This window comes from Acipenser ruthenus, chromosome 4 (genome assembly GCF_902713425.1).
Source record: "Acipenser ruthenus chromosome 4, fAciRut3.2 maternal haplotype, whole genome shotgun sequence".
Lineage (NCBI taxonomy): Eukaryota > Metazoa > Chordata > Actinopteri > Acipenseriformes > Acipenseridae > Acipenser > Acipenser ruthenus.
The window spans coordinates 73185918-73202431 of record NC_081192.1 but is presented as its reverse complement, the minus strand read 5'-3'; the positions used below and the strand labels follow the sequence as shown (position 1 = coordinate 73202431).

At 42.0% G+C, this 16514-nt stretch overlaps 1 protein-coding gene across 7 annotated transcripts in view; it reads right to left on the bottom strand.

The window, feature by feature from the left end:
* Positions 1 to 15303, bottom strand: part of LOC117400600 (chondroitin sulfate proteoglycan 5-like) — a 57936-nt gene extending 42633 nt beyond the window's left edge. For 3 of the 7 annotated variants that reach the window (XR_009328524.1, XM_059022742.1, XM_059022741.1), the window contains exons 1-2: positions 14632 to 15303; positions 6378 to 7629 (exon numbers count right to left, since the gene is read on the bottom strand). Coding sequence is in view for 6 of the 7 variants with exons in the window: in XM_059022742.1 (XP_058878725.1) it covers positions 6378 to 7629; positions 14632 to 14728 (1349 nt within the window). In the remaining variant the exon portion in view is untranslated. The remainder of the gene's footprint in view (positions 1 to 6377; positions 7630 to 14631) is intronic. The other 4 variants (XM_034000792.3, XM_059022739.1, XM_034000791.3 and 1 more) reach the window with 4 other exon arrangements.
* Positions 15304 to 16514: the final 1211 nt, after the last annotated feature.

Below are 16514 nucleotides of genomic sequence, written 5' to 3'. Positions count from 1 at the left end.
CGCCCGAGTGGGAGGAGCCCGAACGTCCTACGCCCGAGTGGGAGGAGCCCGAACGTCCTACGCCCGAGTGGGAGGAGCCCGAACGTCCTACGCCCAAGAGGGAGGAGTCGGTGCGTCCACAGCCCAAGAGGGAGGAGTCGGTGCGTCCACAGCCCAAAGAGGGGGGAGTCGGTGCGTCCATAGCCCAAGAGGTGGAAGTCTGCGCTTCCACAGCCTTAGGACCCAAGCTGCAGTCCCAAGAGCCAGAAGGGGAGGAGTTACAGGCTCAACCCCCTGAATTTTTCTGGGGGGGAGAAGGGCAGGATGCTGGTGTTCCCCAGCAGCCTCTATTTATGCTGCTGAAGGGAGCACGGCACACGCCAGCCCAGCCGCCACAGCCTCCCTCTGAGTGGCCAGCATCCGCCCCATCGCCTCTGCCTCCACCACCACCAGGAGCAGAGCAGCAGGAGCTGCCTCTGTCTCCACCACCACCAGGAGCAGGGCAGCAGGAGCTGCTTCTGTCTCCACCATCACCAGGAGCAGAGCAGCAAGAGCTGCCTCTGCCTCCGCCACCTCCACCAGCAGAGGGTGAATGCCTGCTGGTTCCACATCCACCGTCGTGGGAGGACTGCTTGCCCCTCCCACCTCCACCAGCAGAGGGTGAATGCCTGCTGGTTCCGCCTCCACCGTCGTGGGAGGACTGCTTGCCCCTCCCACCTCCACCAGCAGAGGGTGAATGCCTGCTGGTTCTGCCTCAACCGTCGTGGGAGGACTGCTTGCCCCTCCCACCTCCACCAGCAGAGGATGAATACCTGCTGGTTCCGCCTCAGCCGCCATGGGAGGACTGCTTGCCACTCCCAGCTCCACCAGCAGAGGGTAAATACCTGCTGGTTCCGTCTCAGCCACTGTGGGAGGACTGCTTTCCCCTCCCACCATCGCCATTGCCTGGGGATGGCTGTTCTGCATCGCCTGGGGCTGCCTTTTGTTCTCCACAGGACACAGGGTACGAGGGAGAAGTGGAGCTCCCGCTGCCGCCTCCATGGCCAGGGGCTCCCCTCCCGAGTTCGCCTTCCGAGGGTCCGCTGCGGCTGCCGTCGCCTTCCGAGGGTCCGCTGCTGCTGCCGTCGCCTTCCGAGGGTCCGCTGCTGCTGCCGTCGCCTTCCGAGGGTCCGCTGCTGCTGCCGTCGCCTTCCGAGGGTCCGCTGCTGCTGCCGTCGCCTGGGGTCGTCGAGGATCCTGCTTCGCCTGGGGTCGTCGAGGGTCCGGCTTTGCCTGGGGTCGCCAGGGATCCTGCTTCGCCTGGGGTCGCTACACGATGGCCGGAGCTCCATGAAAGGGAGCTGCCAGAAATGAAGAAAGGGGGGGAGGTCAGGAGACCAGCTCCCCCAGCCGCACTTTCGCGGCTGGAGATCATGTGGTCGGAGCCCCACGGAGGGGAACTGCCGGCCATGAAGAAGGGGGGAGAGGTCAGGAGACCAGCTCCCCCAGCCGCACTTTCGCGGCAGGATAGAGTGTGGCGGGAGCCCCGGAAGAGGGAACTGCCGGCCACGAAGAATGGGGGGGTGCCAGAGATTCCACCATGGCCACCCCCCAGAAGTAACTTGCTTCCCCCTCTTCCGGGACTTTAAGACTGAGGGGGGAGGTGGCCGTTGGGGCCATGTGTGCTGCGCACAAGGGGGGGCATGTGTGGCGGAGTGTCCCGCCCCTATTTATTATTATTTGTATTTTTGTTTGCGGCGCGGGTAAAAGCGCCGCGTCTTTTATTATTATTTAAAAACCCCGTGAGGATGCATGGCTGATCAGCTACTGATTACTTAAATAGCTGACAGTCATGCATCCTTACCAAACGCGTGCAGACTCTGGCCGGGGGATAATAAGATAATTACCAACTAGTTAATCCCTCGGCCAGAGTATATAAACCTGCAGCTCTCTGCACTTGATGTTGGGGTGTTGGAGTAGAGAGTACGGGGAGCGGAGAGAAGGATAATATTTAAAAAACAATTGCTAATACGTGCTGGATAATCCAGCACGGCACTTACTTGTTTGTTTATTTATTCGTTTGGCCCTCGTGCCCTTTTGTTTGTATTTTGTTTAAATATTTTGTTTGTTTGTTATTAAATACGCTGAGTGCTTTTGCACTCAGTTTCACCCGCCCATCCACTGTTTGGAGTCAGTTACTTCCTGGTCCGTGACGTCATCCACCACACCACTGCGAGCCAGACTGTCACACCATACAAAAAGAGGATGGTATAACGTGTTGAATCCCCGCAATTGTATAAAATTATTCTTAGGCTATATATTTATTTACATGTACACTTCAGTCACCTCCTTATATCCTCCTTTGATATGGAGGATATTTTATGCCAAAATAAATAAATGAACAAATAAATGAATAAATACATAAATATATAGACATGCACTTATTTATTTCTATATTTATTTATCAATTAATTAATAAATTGATTATTCTCCTTCTCTCTGCCTGTACCGCAACCACTTCAAAAAAATAAATCTGTCATTCTTGCTTTCAAAAGGGTAGTGAATTGTCTGTCTTGTAAACAATAGCGATTGCAATTACACCAAGTAGAAGGAGGTATAACTCGTGTAAATGCTTCGGAAATCTCATGTCAGCTAATTTAACTAGCCATGAATAACAGAAGGATGACTTTAGCCGAGTATATGCCTGGAAGCACCTAAACTTCGAAAATCACACATACAGAAGATGCTTAAACCCCTTAGTCACGTACAAATAGGGCCCAATGTGCTTTTAAACCCAGCCCTAAACCTAGACGGCTGTTTGCCAGCCTGCTGCTGCCTTTTCCTTTTTTTTTAACAAACTAAATGCAGCTGCTGATGTTGACAATAGTAACTTTATAATGTCAATAATTCAGTTACAATCATTTATGAATTCAACTACTCATTCTAAATTTATATGAAGCAAACATGAATGCATAACCTAGGCCTTGCTTTATTATGATACACACATTTCAAGAGAAGCTTAATCTTAGAGGCATACCAAGAAGTATTTTATTTTTTATAAATGTAGTTTGCACAATTTTTTGTATCCCCACTTTTCTCCCCAATTTAGAACACCCAATTATATTCCCTCACCAAAGCATCTCCGTACAACAGCAGGCATCCTCACATCCTCAGTGGGCATCCTCCCATCCTATAACAAAGACAATTGGCTCTTTACACCTTGCAGGTGTGTGGCAACAAGCTAGTAGGGTCCGCTGTACCATGGTGAGGATAAACAGTCCCTCCCTATCCCGTGGGAATACCAGAGCCAATGTGATGCTCCCTCTGAAATCCCCAGCAAAGACTGGCAACTTCACACATCCAAGACGCAAACTTGTGCTCCCCTGACTGCATGACTCACCCTGCACATTACACAGAAATGCCTTTACCAGGTGAGCCTCTCTGGGAGCCAGTTGATGAGAGGTATTTTTAAGAGAGGGGGGTTATATTGCGCCCGCTGTAGCAAGCAGTTTGCTCTGCTTTTCTAACCCTGCCAGATTTCCCTTCCCTGCGGACAACTGGAAGCCAGACACAGTGCTCTTATTCCAGTCTTGAGTCTGAGATGAGTCAACACTGGCCAGGAATTGAAAGACGCTGACATTGCTAGAGGACAACACATGAGTGTTGTTTCATTTCTAAAGAAGACTGACACCTTCCTACTCGAGTTGATGGTCACACATTATTTTAAGTTTATTAGTTTGTTAATAATTAGTTAATTTATATTATACAATGGCAAGAAAACTTTCTGAGCTCTGATTGGTCAGCTTTGCACTCGACCTGTGATGTATCCCAGCATAACATCATGGATCTAGTACCGGCAACCTCCTCACTGAAAACCTAGAAAGACATATCAATCCGCCACAACTGTCAATAACATAAAATAAATTACACAATTCCTGAAGTAAATTTTACCTTAAACAACATGACAACTGTGGAAACCTCGTTTGGCAAAGAGCCTTCAAAGCACAGACAGCACCTCATTAAAAAAGACACCTGGAGATCGACTCTGTGGGACTAGACAAGATAGAATCTGACAGAAATGAAGCATCCATAAAACGACAAACCAACTGGGCAGTCAAAGTTTTTTATGACTGGGTGAGTGAGAGTAACACAAATATAGACGTGAAAACTGTCACTACAGAACACCTTAATACAGATTTATGACAATTGTATGTCAGAAATACCTTCGGAGAGCCGTATGGCATAAGCAGTTATGTGGGACTCAGAACGGGCTTAAACAGACACTTAAATGAACTGCCCCTGAGCCATAGCATTAATATACTGTCAAATGCAGAGTTCAACTCTGCCAACAATGTGTTCATGGCATACATAAAAAAACTTGAGAAGTCCTATTGTTATTAACTCACTTTAAACAGCAATATATCTATTAGAACGTCATAGTTAATACTTTACTACAGTTGCAAATGGAAAACAGGATCTTTATGCAGAATATTATTTCCACATTAATTCAAGTCACTTGAAATTAATCTTATTTGCTATTTTGTACAGTGTGAGCCATTGTATAATAAGAATAATGCACTCCAGGTTGTGTGTTGTGCTGGGATAACATCACTCCTTGGGTGTTGGATGCAACAACTACCCGAGGCGTTATCCAGCAGAACACACGCCCTGTTGTGCATTATTCCTTTTGTAGCCTATTTATGTAGCCTATTAAGTAATAAAAAGGTCAGTTAAAAATGTTCAGAAAACGGTAGATCCCTACTTAGGGATTATGAACTGATTTGCGAATGAGATTAGATTAGGTACTAGAATAGGTTATTATTACATCTTAACTAACAATTAAAACAAAATGAACAGTGCTTAACATGTTAGTAAGCTCGATGTTAACATTTGATAAACCAAAAAAAAAAAATCCTCCTAAATTAAAGCATTGCCTAGTGTCAGAAACTTACAGAGAGAATCACCACAAGCAAAACGGTGACAGTCTCCACAAGCAAAATCTCAGGAGACTGTACAGCTGTCTTATTCCTTTACCAGATTACTTTTACAGAAAGCTTATGAGCTATGTGTTATTCAGGATGGCTTGGTACAGTGCCATTGCCGTCTGACATGGCTGTAAAATATGAATTCCTGCAGCCAGAGCAGAAGATATTAAAGAAGCCTGCAATTAAAAAGACACATTTAAAAAAAATGAAAAAAAATATTTGTATGTATGTGTTAGAGAGACAGTATAGGTGCACCTGTCCACAATGAATCACTTACTATAAAGTACATATATACTATATACACTATATACCCCACCCCTGTGTGTATTATATTATTTGATGTATTATTATTTAAAACGTATGGTTTAGTGTGGTAAAAACTGTTTTATTATTATTACTGTTTGACAGCCTGGATGGGGTTAAAATGCCCAATCCAGATAAAATCATGAGAATGCGTGGTCAACAGCGAGTGCTTATTGATAAACTGGCTGTTGACCATGCATATGATAAAACCCATGCCGAATGTGGTCAAGGGATAAACTAAGTAATTGATAGCCAGTTAATCCCTCGGCCACAATATAAAAACCTGCAGCTTTGGCTGAACTTGGTTGGTGTGTTCAGAGGCGAAACGAGAGTGGGGAGGTAAAGCAAAATAATCCAGAGAGAAAGATCAATAACAATTGCTACGAGTGCTGGTTCTACACCAGCACCATACTTGTTTGGTTCTCTGTTCTGTTTTGTCTGTTTGTTTTGACCGCTGTGCTGTTTTGTTTTGTGAAGTGTTTTATTTTGTTAAACCTTTTGATTTATAATAAACCGGCGCAATAGCGCATTCACTCACAAAACTGTGTCCTATACTTCCTGGTCTGACGTCACCACAAGCCTATCCGTGACAAATACTAATCAATAAACCTCGGAGACCCTAAAAGTCCCCCTGGGGGGTGGAGAAAAAAGTTCTGCTCCACAACTTAAACAGAAAATGATGCAGCAAATCAGACACAGAACAAGGTTCCTGCAGAGAAACAGGCGGTGGGGTACAAAGCGGCTTAATAAAAGCATGAAATCTACTAAAGGACTATTTGTCTGCAGTACAGAATTGTGTTGTGTGAATACACATTGTTGTAACCTACTGCTGAGACTAATACTAATCCTACAGTGCTTTAGAAGCATTATAGACCCCTCCTCACCTCAAAATACCTATAATTGCCTATAGTGCCTCCTGAGAAACAAGCATGTAGCGTAAATACGGTCACGTCCACTACAAAGCACAAAGAGAAGCAGTCTTGATTAGTGATTACCCTTTCTAAATAGTTCACATTGCCACCCAGAGATATGGATTGGGTTGTTTCGAAGGAGATTGCATACTTCAAAGGGCTACCTCATTTAAAGGTCCCCCGTCTAAATACCCCTGCTGTCTGTGGAATTGCTCCTTACCTGCAGAAGACTCCTGTATTCTCTACCAGGTAACACTGGCCTCCGTTGAAGCAGTAGCTGGGGAAGATGTCGCAGACGGACTTGCATGTGAAGTTGTGCTTGACGTATCCCATCCTGCACTCTGAGCTGTTGTTGTTGTTAAGGGCGGAACCCTGACCAGAAGGCAGCTGTGTGACAGCCTGGCCTGCCTCGTCTTCGTCAGAGCCACTGGGCTGCACATCCTCTGTGACGATGGACTCGGAACGGGGGTCCAGGCCGGGATGGGGGGGCAGCGTGCCTCTGTCCTGGAGCAGGATCCACGGGTCGGGAGGCGCAGTGGTGAGCCGGTAGTCATTCTCGTCCTCCAGGTCGGATGTGGTGTACTCGTCCTCATCAGGGTACACCTCTGTGGTGGAGGGGTAGGAATCATCATAGGGAGTGAAATAGTCATAGACTTCAGGGAGGGTCCAGGAAGTGGGCTCACCAAGCACCTCACGGGCCGACGACACAGAGGATGTCTTGGGCAATGGAGTGTCTCCCAGGTCCAAATCTGCGAAAGGGTCGTAGTAGTCCACGCTGAGAATATCTGTGGTTGCCAGGGTGTCTGTGGTAGGAGTGGTGGCTGGCTGGGCTCTAAGCTGCATATCCAGATCCAATAAAGTGAAATCCAGGCTCCCCTCAGCTCCTTGTGCAGGGGAGTCCGTGTGGCCACCCCAGAGCATCACCTGCTCATCCCCTTTGAAATCCAGACGAATCTCAGTAGTATCAGGGGTCGGCAGGCTCTGGATGTCTCTGTTGTTGCTGGGCTCGGCCCCGATGGAGGCCCCTAATACTTCAATCAGGTGTTCCTTTTCTGCCGAGTCTTGGCTGATCTCAGTGCTGCTCATCCCAACTGTGGTGGTAGCATCCTGTCTCAAGGGGGCAGTGGTGGAGCTCTCCCCCAGAACACCGACATCCGCAGCGGCCCCAAAAGCAGTGTTGGCCAAGGGTTTGAAGAGCTGGTCGCCACTACCCAGCTCTTCCTGGCTTTCTCTGGGAAGTGGGGTGGAGGTCCCCCCCAGCTCCTTTGTGCCCCTTAAGCCCCAGACAAAGGGCTCTCCGGCAGTCGGCCAACTTGAGCCAGTGGAGACCTCTGGGCCCCCTTCTTTGTGCTCCCCCGACAAAGACTCTTCAGCCTTGGCTCCGGAGCTGGAACCGCTTCTGCATCCCAAGCAGAGTGATGAATCATTGTTTTTGTTATCCAACAGGGTTGTGTTGCCTTCCAATAAGCCTCCTGCAATGGGAATACAAATATTTATCCTCTTACAAATGCATTTGATGTTACTGAAATTCACATAACCTGTGTAGGGTTATTGAACTAGTACATGCTACATAGTGCTTAGTTAGGCTATAATTATGGGCTTTTTTTAGGCTACATGTTGAATTTTAAATTATGCTTCATTTTCTTTACATACACACAGAGAGGGGGAATTGAGTAAATCTATTACACAGATCAAACATCAGATGCTACACATTTTAATATTAATACACTTATTAAAAAAAGGAAATACCTTTACTAGCCCTACGCCTAAGTGCCCAACCCAGAAATTAACAGAAATTAACTTGGTCCTTCACGATCCATAAAGATCTTCAGTATGAAAAATAGCTTACACTTTAAAATAATGACCACAAATTAATTTGATTTCCAATGGGGTAGCTAATCCATTTGAATTCTTATGACTATATGGCCATTTTGTAAACCGTTTTCATAACTAGAAAAATTATTACAAAATAACTACAAGATGTTTCTCTTCTGAAATCCTTTTGAATCTGCTGCTCTTATTTTAAAGCAATATCAGAAATTATAAAATGGCAGTCACTGATGCTGCACTCAGATTGGCCAAATCACGCATCACTGTAAATCATATTAAAATTAAACAAAAAAGGCTGTGATTCACCCCTGTAGTTGCTCTATCATTAGCACACCGACTTGAGATACTCTATCCTGAGTACAGTACATTTGGACATTCCACTAGTAATTCTTAGCAATTAATCAGAAAATACTTATCCATAATGCAAACACTTTATTTCGTCAAACTGATGAGGGCATTCTTGTCTATAGCTTCTTTTAAAATTGAGTAGTTTTGTTATCTTTTAGGAGGAATTAGCAGAATATGGCTAATCAATATAACACACACACACAAACACAGACATGCATGCAAACACACACATACATACAAACACATACAAACACACACACACATACACACTGTAATTGCAAGGGTAGTCTTTCAATGTTTTCAATCTCTCACTTTAAACTTCAAGGAAAATAAAATGTTTTACTATAGTATAAAAAATAACAAAATGTTGAGATTTGTTCCTTAAGGGTAAACATTTGGGTTTATTATTTCCTTTCATTAGCAAAACGGAATTATAAAACAATAATAATAATTATTATTATAATTAATTGAAAATAGAAGACTTTAATTATAATTAAAGTCTTCTATTTTCAATTTGATTCAGGTGAAACCATTGTTTCCTGCCAAAACTCTACAGGTTCACTTCCTGTTTTATAAATAGGACCCCACCTGCTGCTCACATAAGAAAAATATACAGGGTCAGGGGGGCCCGATCACCTGTAACACAGGAACTCATAGCGCAGTGGCAGGACAAAAGGGCTTCACAGGAGTCAAAGTGAAAATTAAAATATCAGAATGTTATGATGCTAATGGAGTAAAGCTAAAATGTTTTTTAAACGCTGTTGTTACACCTGCAATTGTGATGATCTCTGTGGGGTCTAAGTGGTGTCCGATTGAGATTCCCATTGAGAGTGGACATGCAGCGCTATCCTGAGTTGCACTGTTCATGAGGAGGAGGCACTGAGTGACAGCCATCCTTGCAAAAACATCTCAAAACATTTATTTAGTACAGTGCATTCTCTATAAAAAATCAGGTCCCCCATCTAAAATCAGTTTTACAGTAAATATTTGTGTAATCACTATAAGCCTAGGTATGTCAAATAGACAGACATTTACTGCAAAAAAATATAAAAAAATAGTGTGGTTATACTGTAGCCAGTATTTTCTTGTGCAATTACATACAACCTTATTTCCTTTTATTAAAAAGATTGTTAGAATGCTCCTTGCTGATTGGTCCATCAGTGTTCCAAGCCGTTACAATATCCAGCACAATGGCACGATTAGGAACAAAGGCAAATCACTGCACCTGTGCTTAACCACGTATCACTGCGCCTCCAAAATCAAAGAAAACACCTGTCAAAATACCTGCTGTCATGGAAGATACTGAAGACATCAAGGTGTCTTGTCATATCTTCCAGTTTATATTAATTTGCACTACGAACAAATTTGCTATTTTAAATAAGACGCTGTTTAGGTATTTTATTTGTACCAGTAATTGTATGTAACCGGTCAGATCCAGTTATCAGATATTCAGTTTTATTTTCATCCTTTTAGTTGGTATCAGCCGTCGTTTTGTTAAACTGACCCTTCATTCACTTTTAACTGGCTATTTTTATATCTTTCGAAAGTATTTACATTACTACATGCGATATCTTAACCATCTGACTCTCGCCTTTCTGCGCTGTCTCTCTTCTTACTACCGGTCAGGTAGAGCTAGAGAAATTTAACATTGACGTTCTAGAAAAAAAAAAAACTCGAAATTAAATTAATACCACAAAACAAATTGAGCTGTTGATGCTTAAATGGCTGGCTTTCTGAAAAAAATGCAATTTTACTTTAAATCAATTACTTATAAATAATAATTGTCCCAACAAAGCAACTTAAACTCTTGCGCTCTTTGGTATACGCTAGTCGCTAGAGCCAATTGCCTAGCAACAAACAATTTTACGTAAACTATGCAGGAAGGCAGGCACCTCACAGATATACAACTAAACAAGGGTTTTTTGATAGTTATTTAAAGTCAGAAAAATTAACTGAAACACATCTAAGCAAGGTTTGTATAGCCTAGTTATTAAAGTCTTTATCTAAAATAAAAAGCTTTTTCTGAAGAAAAAAAAGCGTTTAGTTCATAGGGACTATTTTCTGTTGAAGGTTATACCTCAAAATGTTAATAAATATTTAGAAACTATATAGATTTCAGCTTTCTATTTTATAAATCGTTTATAAATCCGTTTTATAAAATCAATAAGGCACTTGAGGGCATGGGTTGTGCTGGATATTGGCCTCTACGCTCAAAAGTGTCGGTATTTCAGTGTTGTAAACATTTTTCTTAATTTTTATTTTCTTTTTTTTTGCATTCTCGGAAAATCGAAGCAATACTCAAACAAAATCCTCTAAAATAAGTGAATTCGGTGTGCACACATTCATCCTGAAATACGTCGGAACAATCAGTCAATTTAGGACTCAATCAGTGAAAAGAAAATGTATAATTGATCGGGGGTAACAGGCAGATGATGCTCCCAGGGAAAAGCAGACAAAAACCAATCGAATATCATAATGAACTACGAGGACACAACAGTTTCATAAAGTAGGCCTAACTTATGCCGGGTTTTACTAATGACAGGAACCCGCTGAAAACCACCTATTTTTCGCATGCGTCAGGCTGGGGAACCATTAGGTAATCCTACATAAAAACGTTTCTAAATGATGCTACATTTCCTGACATTCCTTGATTCGTTGCGCATCTTTCCCCCCATCCCCTCTAGTGCAATGATTCACAGAATCTGTAAGTCAGTAGAGGAAGAGTTGTCGTTTTGTTCCAGATGTTATTTATCTTAGATATAAAAATAGAGGCGCAAATGTCATGCACTTTATTTTTTTTTCCAAAAAAAAAGAATTATTGATATTGAGTCTATTGAGACACCACATGTGAATGAACAAGTTGCTGATTTACACACCCGATGTGTTCTATAACCTCTGTGATAAATTAATTTGTTTGCGTTTTACAACACAACTTCTGCAGTTTATTTTATATTATGAATACAGCCCTTCATGCTATTTTATTCAAACATTAATATAAAAATAAATATAGGCTACACATGCATATTTGAGGGGGGGGGGGGGGGGGGGGGGTAAATTATTGTGGTTCAACATTTTCTTCATGAATTAATTAACATTTTTACAATATTACATGTATGGCATATGACACACATGTGGACACATGTTGTCAAACAGGTGCCAAATCCGTGGTTTTCCGAGGATACTGGAGTCTTGGCAGGATCCGGGGTAATTAGCACACACATTTAGGATTATGTAGATTGCACCACAAACCATGTGTGTTTATCGAGAAGTATCCCTTTCTGTTCACGTACACTGCAGCCCCTTCAGATGGCGTCTGCAATGCCACATGTGTGTAGTCAATTGCCCCCAGCACTGATGGAAATCCACTTATATTATAAAACGCATCTTTGTTTTGACGCTGCTGTTGTTGGTCATTGGGAAAGATAATATAATTGGCTCCCTTACGAACAAGCGCATCGGTTACCTGATGCAGTACACGGGACATGGCTCTTTGAAAAGACCCTGCTGCATAAAATCCCAATTCCATTAATACTGTGTTTTCATATGCGCAGGTAATGCGTGGCTTCTCGCTATGTCGCACAAATCTAATAGTGCTGCACGAGTTAATATGACGCGTTGTGTGATGACCTCGTCAGGCAGATGTAATATATTTATGAGTGGGCTTTATATTCCATCTCGCAAATGTCGTCTTACATTTACGCTGACAAAACGCCAGTTCCTATGGGGGAGGCTAGGCTAAAATGCATTTAGGGCAGACCAGACCTGTCGGTAAATTCGTACGGAAATAAGTATCCTTAACATTACTAAAACTTTTGTGCATCACTTCGAACTCCCAAATGACCAGTTAATGAGGAAATATGAAGCAAAACCGTCAGAATTTTGTCAATCGTCGGTATTGCAAAAACCTGCGGTATTTTTGTCTTTAAATAGTCGCAGTGTGGAAAGGAGAGTTTTGTGTATCACAAATATTCCTTAAACCTTCCTTAAACGTCCCTTATCAAGAAATTGTGGTACCGATCCACTTGAGTATAGAGGCCACTGTCACTTATTGGTTGGTTGCAGAGACTGGACTGCGTCTCGTGCGTAACATTACAACGCACCAAGAAGTGACAATATCCAGCACAACCCATGCCTTATTGCTTATATATATCTATATCTATATATATATGAGATTACTACAGGATTTATAGTAAACTATAGGCTATCGATTTCATACTCGGAATTATACGAATCTGAGTTGTTAATAATATACACGGTTCTAAAACTCCTCCCCTGCCTTCATGTCTCCCTCTTTTTCACATGCCAATGAAGTCCCGCTCAATCCAGGAAGTCCCTGCAGCTGTCAACCTTTGACCTGTTAGCGCTGAAAAGAGATGAAAAGGAATAAACTACACTGTTGCATTTGAGGGGGAAGGAAAAATGTTTTGGCGTTATTGTTAGATGGAGTTACCGTGAAATCCAAAAGATCTTATAAAGGATGGGGATATAGAAAGCCGCCAATATGAAAATGCTGTTCAATTGTACTCTCAAAGAGACTTTCTCCAGATTTGCTTCCATGTATATATAAGCTAATGATTGTATTTTTCAGCAGTGTTCTGTTCACTTGAAAAAGCGTTGACCACTAGAGCACACGGCTGCTATACAGTCACTTGGCCTCCTTGTGCACCTGCTATTGAAAAACAAATCACCGAAGAACAATGGAACCTGGCAGGTGTAGCCTAAGGAGATGGGCAACAGATTGCAATGTGCCTGTTATATTTATAATGCTTCAGTTACACTGGGATTGTTGTTCATGGTAATGACATTGTAGATCCGGTGTAACCATAAAAGACGTTAACAACTGACAATAATAATAATAATAATAATAATAATAATAATAATAATAATAATAATAATAATAATAATAATAATAATACAATTAAATGTCTAGTGTTGCTGCACGGCTCTGGATTCCCATGTGTTGAAAATGCCTCTTCATTCTAGCTTAAGGGACATACAATATGAAGTCATGTAATGGTAAAAGCCTGCTAGGTGTTATTCTTGTCTAAGTGGATCGAGTGTCCAAGTGACATTAATAAATATGCATTCCAGTGAATTATAGTAAATAGAGTACTGCTGAATAACACACACATATAATATAATGACATTGCTGTATTTACAATGCAGGATTAGTAAGACGCTCTTTTTTTTTTTTTTTTTTTTTTTTTTTACAGCTACAGTATTACAGTATTTGTAGCAGAAATCCCCGTACTGCAGTTGATTATAGTACGGTAAAGTAAATCAAAATACTGCCGAATACGATAACCACCTTCCGGTACTAATTACACTATAGTGCAATGTACTGCTTTTGACTGTACAACTGAGGAATACTGCAGTAAATGGTTTTTACATTATTATTATTTTTGTACATTTTTTTATAAGGATAGCCGACGACACTCTTGCTTAGAGAAAGCAGGCGACCACCGCCGCACTGTACACGAGTATATCTCGTTCAAAAGCAGGGCTCAGAGGCAGGCTGTTGGCGGGTTTTGACATACATCTGTTGATTTGTATTGTTTTTCTGAAACAGATGTTTCAGCGGACCCAGCGGAGCCAGCGGAGCCCATGCCAGCTGAGGGTGTGTGAACATTTTCTTAATTTTGGTCAAACGTGTAAAAACTTAATTAAATTAATGAAGAAATAAATGTAACCATCCAAATGATCTGATGACAATAAAGCAGGTAACTATTGTTATGTTATTGCATCAAAATCTTCAATTTAAAAGCAAATCTAGACGTGCAATAAAAGAAACTGCCAGCTATAGGGAGTGACACCAAAGGTTCTCAGTAATTAAATCAACCATTTGCTAAAGGTACAAACCCCGGCTCTGTAGGCTCTTTATGAATCAGTCACCAGCAGTGCATCGTGGAGCCCTTTCCTAACCACTCTTGTTACACTTAGATTGAAACAGATAGGATAAGCTCGGCTGCGGAATTTGTCGGTTACTTTTGCTACCGTTGCTGTATTGCTGCACAATTTGAACAAAAGAATCCACTACAACTTACTCGACACACATAATTAAAACCAAAAGCCATTCCCAATTTCAATTCAAAATAAAAGAACAACAATATTATGAGGATAACGTTTAAATCTCCGCGGTGTATTTTCAGCGGGATGTGCGTGCCGGTGGAATTACATTTTTCATTTACATTTCTACTCGTCACCTGGCAAGCACAGCGACCGTGTTCCCAATATAAACAATGTGTTATAATACTGTATTGTACTAAATACTAATAACAATAATATTTTGTTCTTACCATGCACACACAAAGGAATCAAGTGCAGAATAAAGACGATGGACAGCAGTGTAAATTTCCAACATCCAGGGCAATATCGCGTCTGACTCCTGTCCATTCTTGCATCCGCCGGCGTACAAAATATATTATTTATAGACTAATATGTTTATACCTATATATTATTCTAGTATTATTCCAAGTGATATTTCCTTTTGAGTTTTCCACGTTATAGATCTTCACATCGGAGCTCCCACATGATTATTCTGTGTATTAAATGTATTTTAGAAATTATTATTATTATTATTATTATTATTATTATTATTATTATTATTATTATTATTATTATTATTATTATTATTCCACGTATTTATTTGTGCAAAACCAGGGTGTGCTGTAGTTCCATTGCTGCGCTGTAGCAGTCTCACAGATCTGAAATCCTATACAGCGCTTCTATATAATATAAAATCCTGATGCGCCTTTTCAAACGTAACACACACTGACGCTTCAGAGTCTGCTTGGGTTCGTTCAAAAGAGAGGAAAAATCCCACCCCCCACTTCTCTCTCTCTCTCTCTCTCTTGGTAGCGCACTCCCCCACCTCCCACTCTCTTACCCTCTGTCTCCTCCTCCCACCTTTTTATTTGATTTTATATTAGTAAATTGCGATTCAGTTTGCTCAACTGGATCATCCATTTGCGCTCTCCAGTCACGGCACCCGATCCCTTTGAAGGTTGCACGCAGCAGCATTACAATAATCGGTTTATAATGTGTGTGTGTGCGTACGTGTGCGTGTGTATGTGTGTGTGTGTGTGTGTGTGTGTGAGAGTGTGTGTGTGTGTGTGTGATTATTTATACAGTAAAACACTTGCTAGCGCTGCTCTTGTTGGAAGTGGTGGAGTTTTATTATGTGGCTCAGGGGATGTATTGCCTTGTAGGGCTGTTTTAACAGGGACGCGCAACATGTTAGTCGAAATGAATCTGGATTTGAATAGATCCCAGAGGAACAGCAGTGATCTAGCGGTTTAACCCCATGTATGTCTGAATATTTATGGGACTCCATCTGCTGGTGAGGTGGATCTTTTCTGGGTTCAGGAGCGCGTGAGGAGGTGCGTGCGATCAAGGATTCTGACCTAAGACTCTGTGAAGTGGGTTTCCACTAGTGAGATTTACAAGGTAGTGGCAACTGTCTGAAAAAAAGTAGTTCAAGGTGTAGAGATTAACGAGACAGAAAGCAAGCGACAAAAGCAAGGATGGACATTAGGATTAGGATGCTTCTGAATGGTATATGCCCTTATTTAGTGGACATCATCATCATCATCATCATCATCATCATCATCATAATAATACACACACATACACAAAGCGCTTTGGCAGGCGTACTTGGAATAACAAATTACGCCCCAAGTAAAAGGCTTGTGTATATCTGAAAGAAGAATGTGGAACAGAAACATATAGCGCGAATATGAGAAAAAGAAGGTTCTGTGTAGGACAGAGAGAGAGAGAGAGAGAGAGAGAGAGAGAGAGAGAGAGAGAGAGAGAGAGAGAGAGAGAGAGAGATGGGAAGGGTGGGGATGCACACCCTATCCTGTTAAAACAGAATAATGCATAGAGTAAATCATATTAACACTGCGGACAGGTGTCAGGCACTTACTGTACTAAGCATGCTGTGGTCCGCGTGTGGTTTAAGGCGCACCAGGGTCTGTGATTTAGATGAAGTTTTGAGTAAAAACGATGAGGGACCTACAGCATTGAAACAGCAGATTATAGCACCATACTGTAGTGACAATGTTTAATTGCATTTAGAGACTAATTGCAGTGATCTTAAGTAGCGGTTACAATTGAAATAATCACTGTCCATAATTAGGTTACCATATATCAAATGTGTGTTTATTTTTTGCTAATGGTT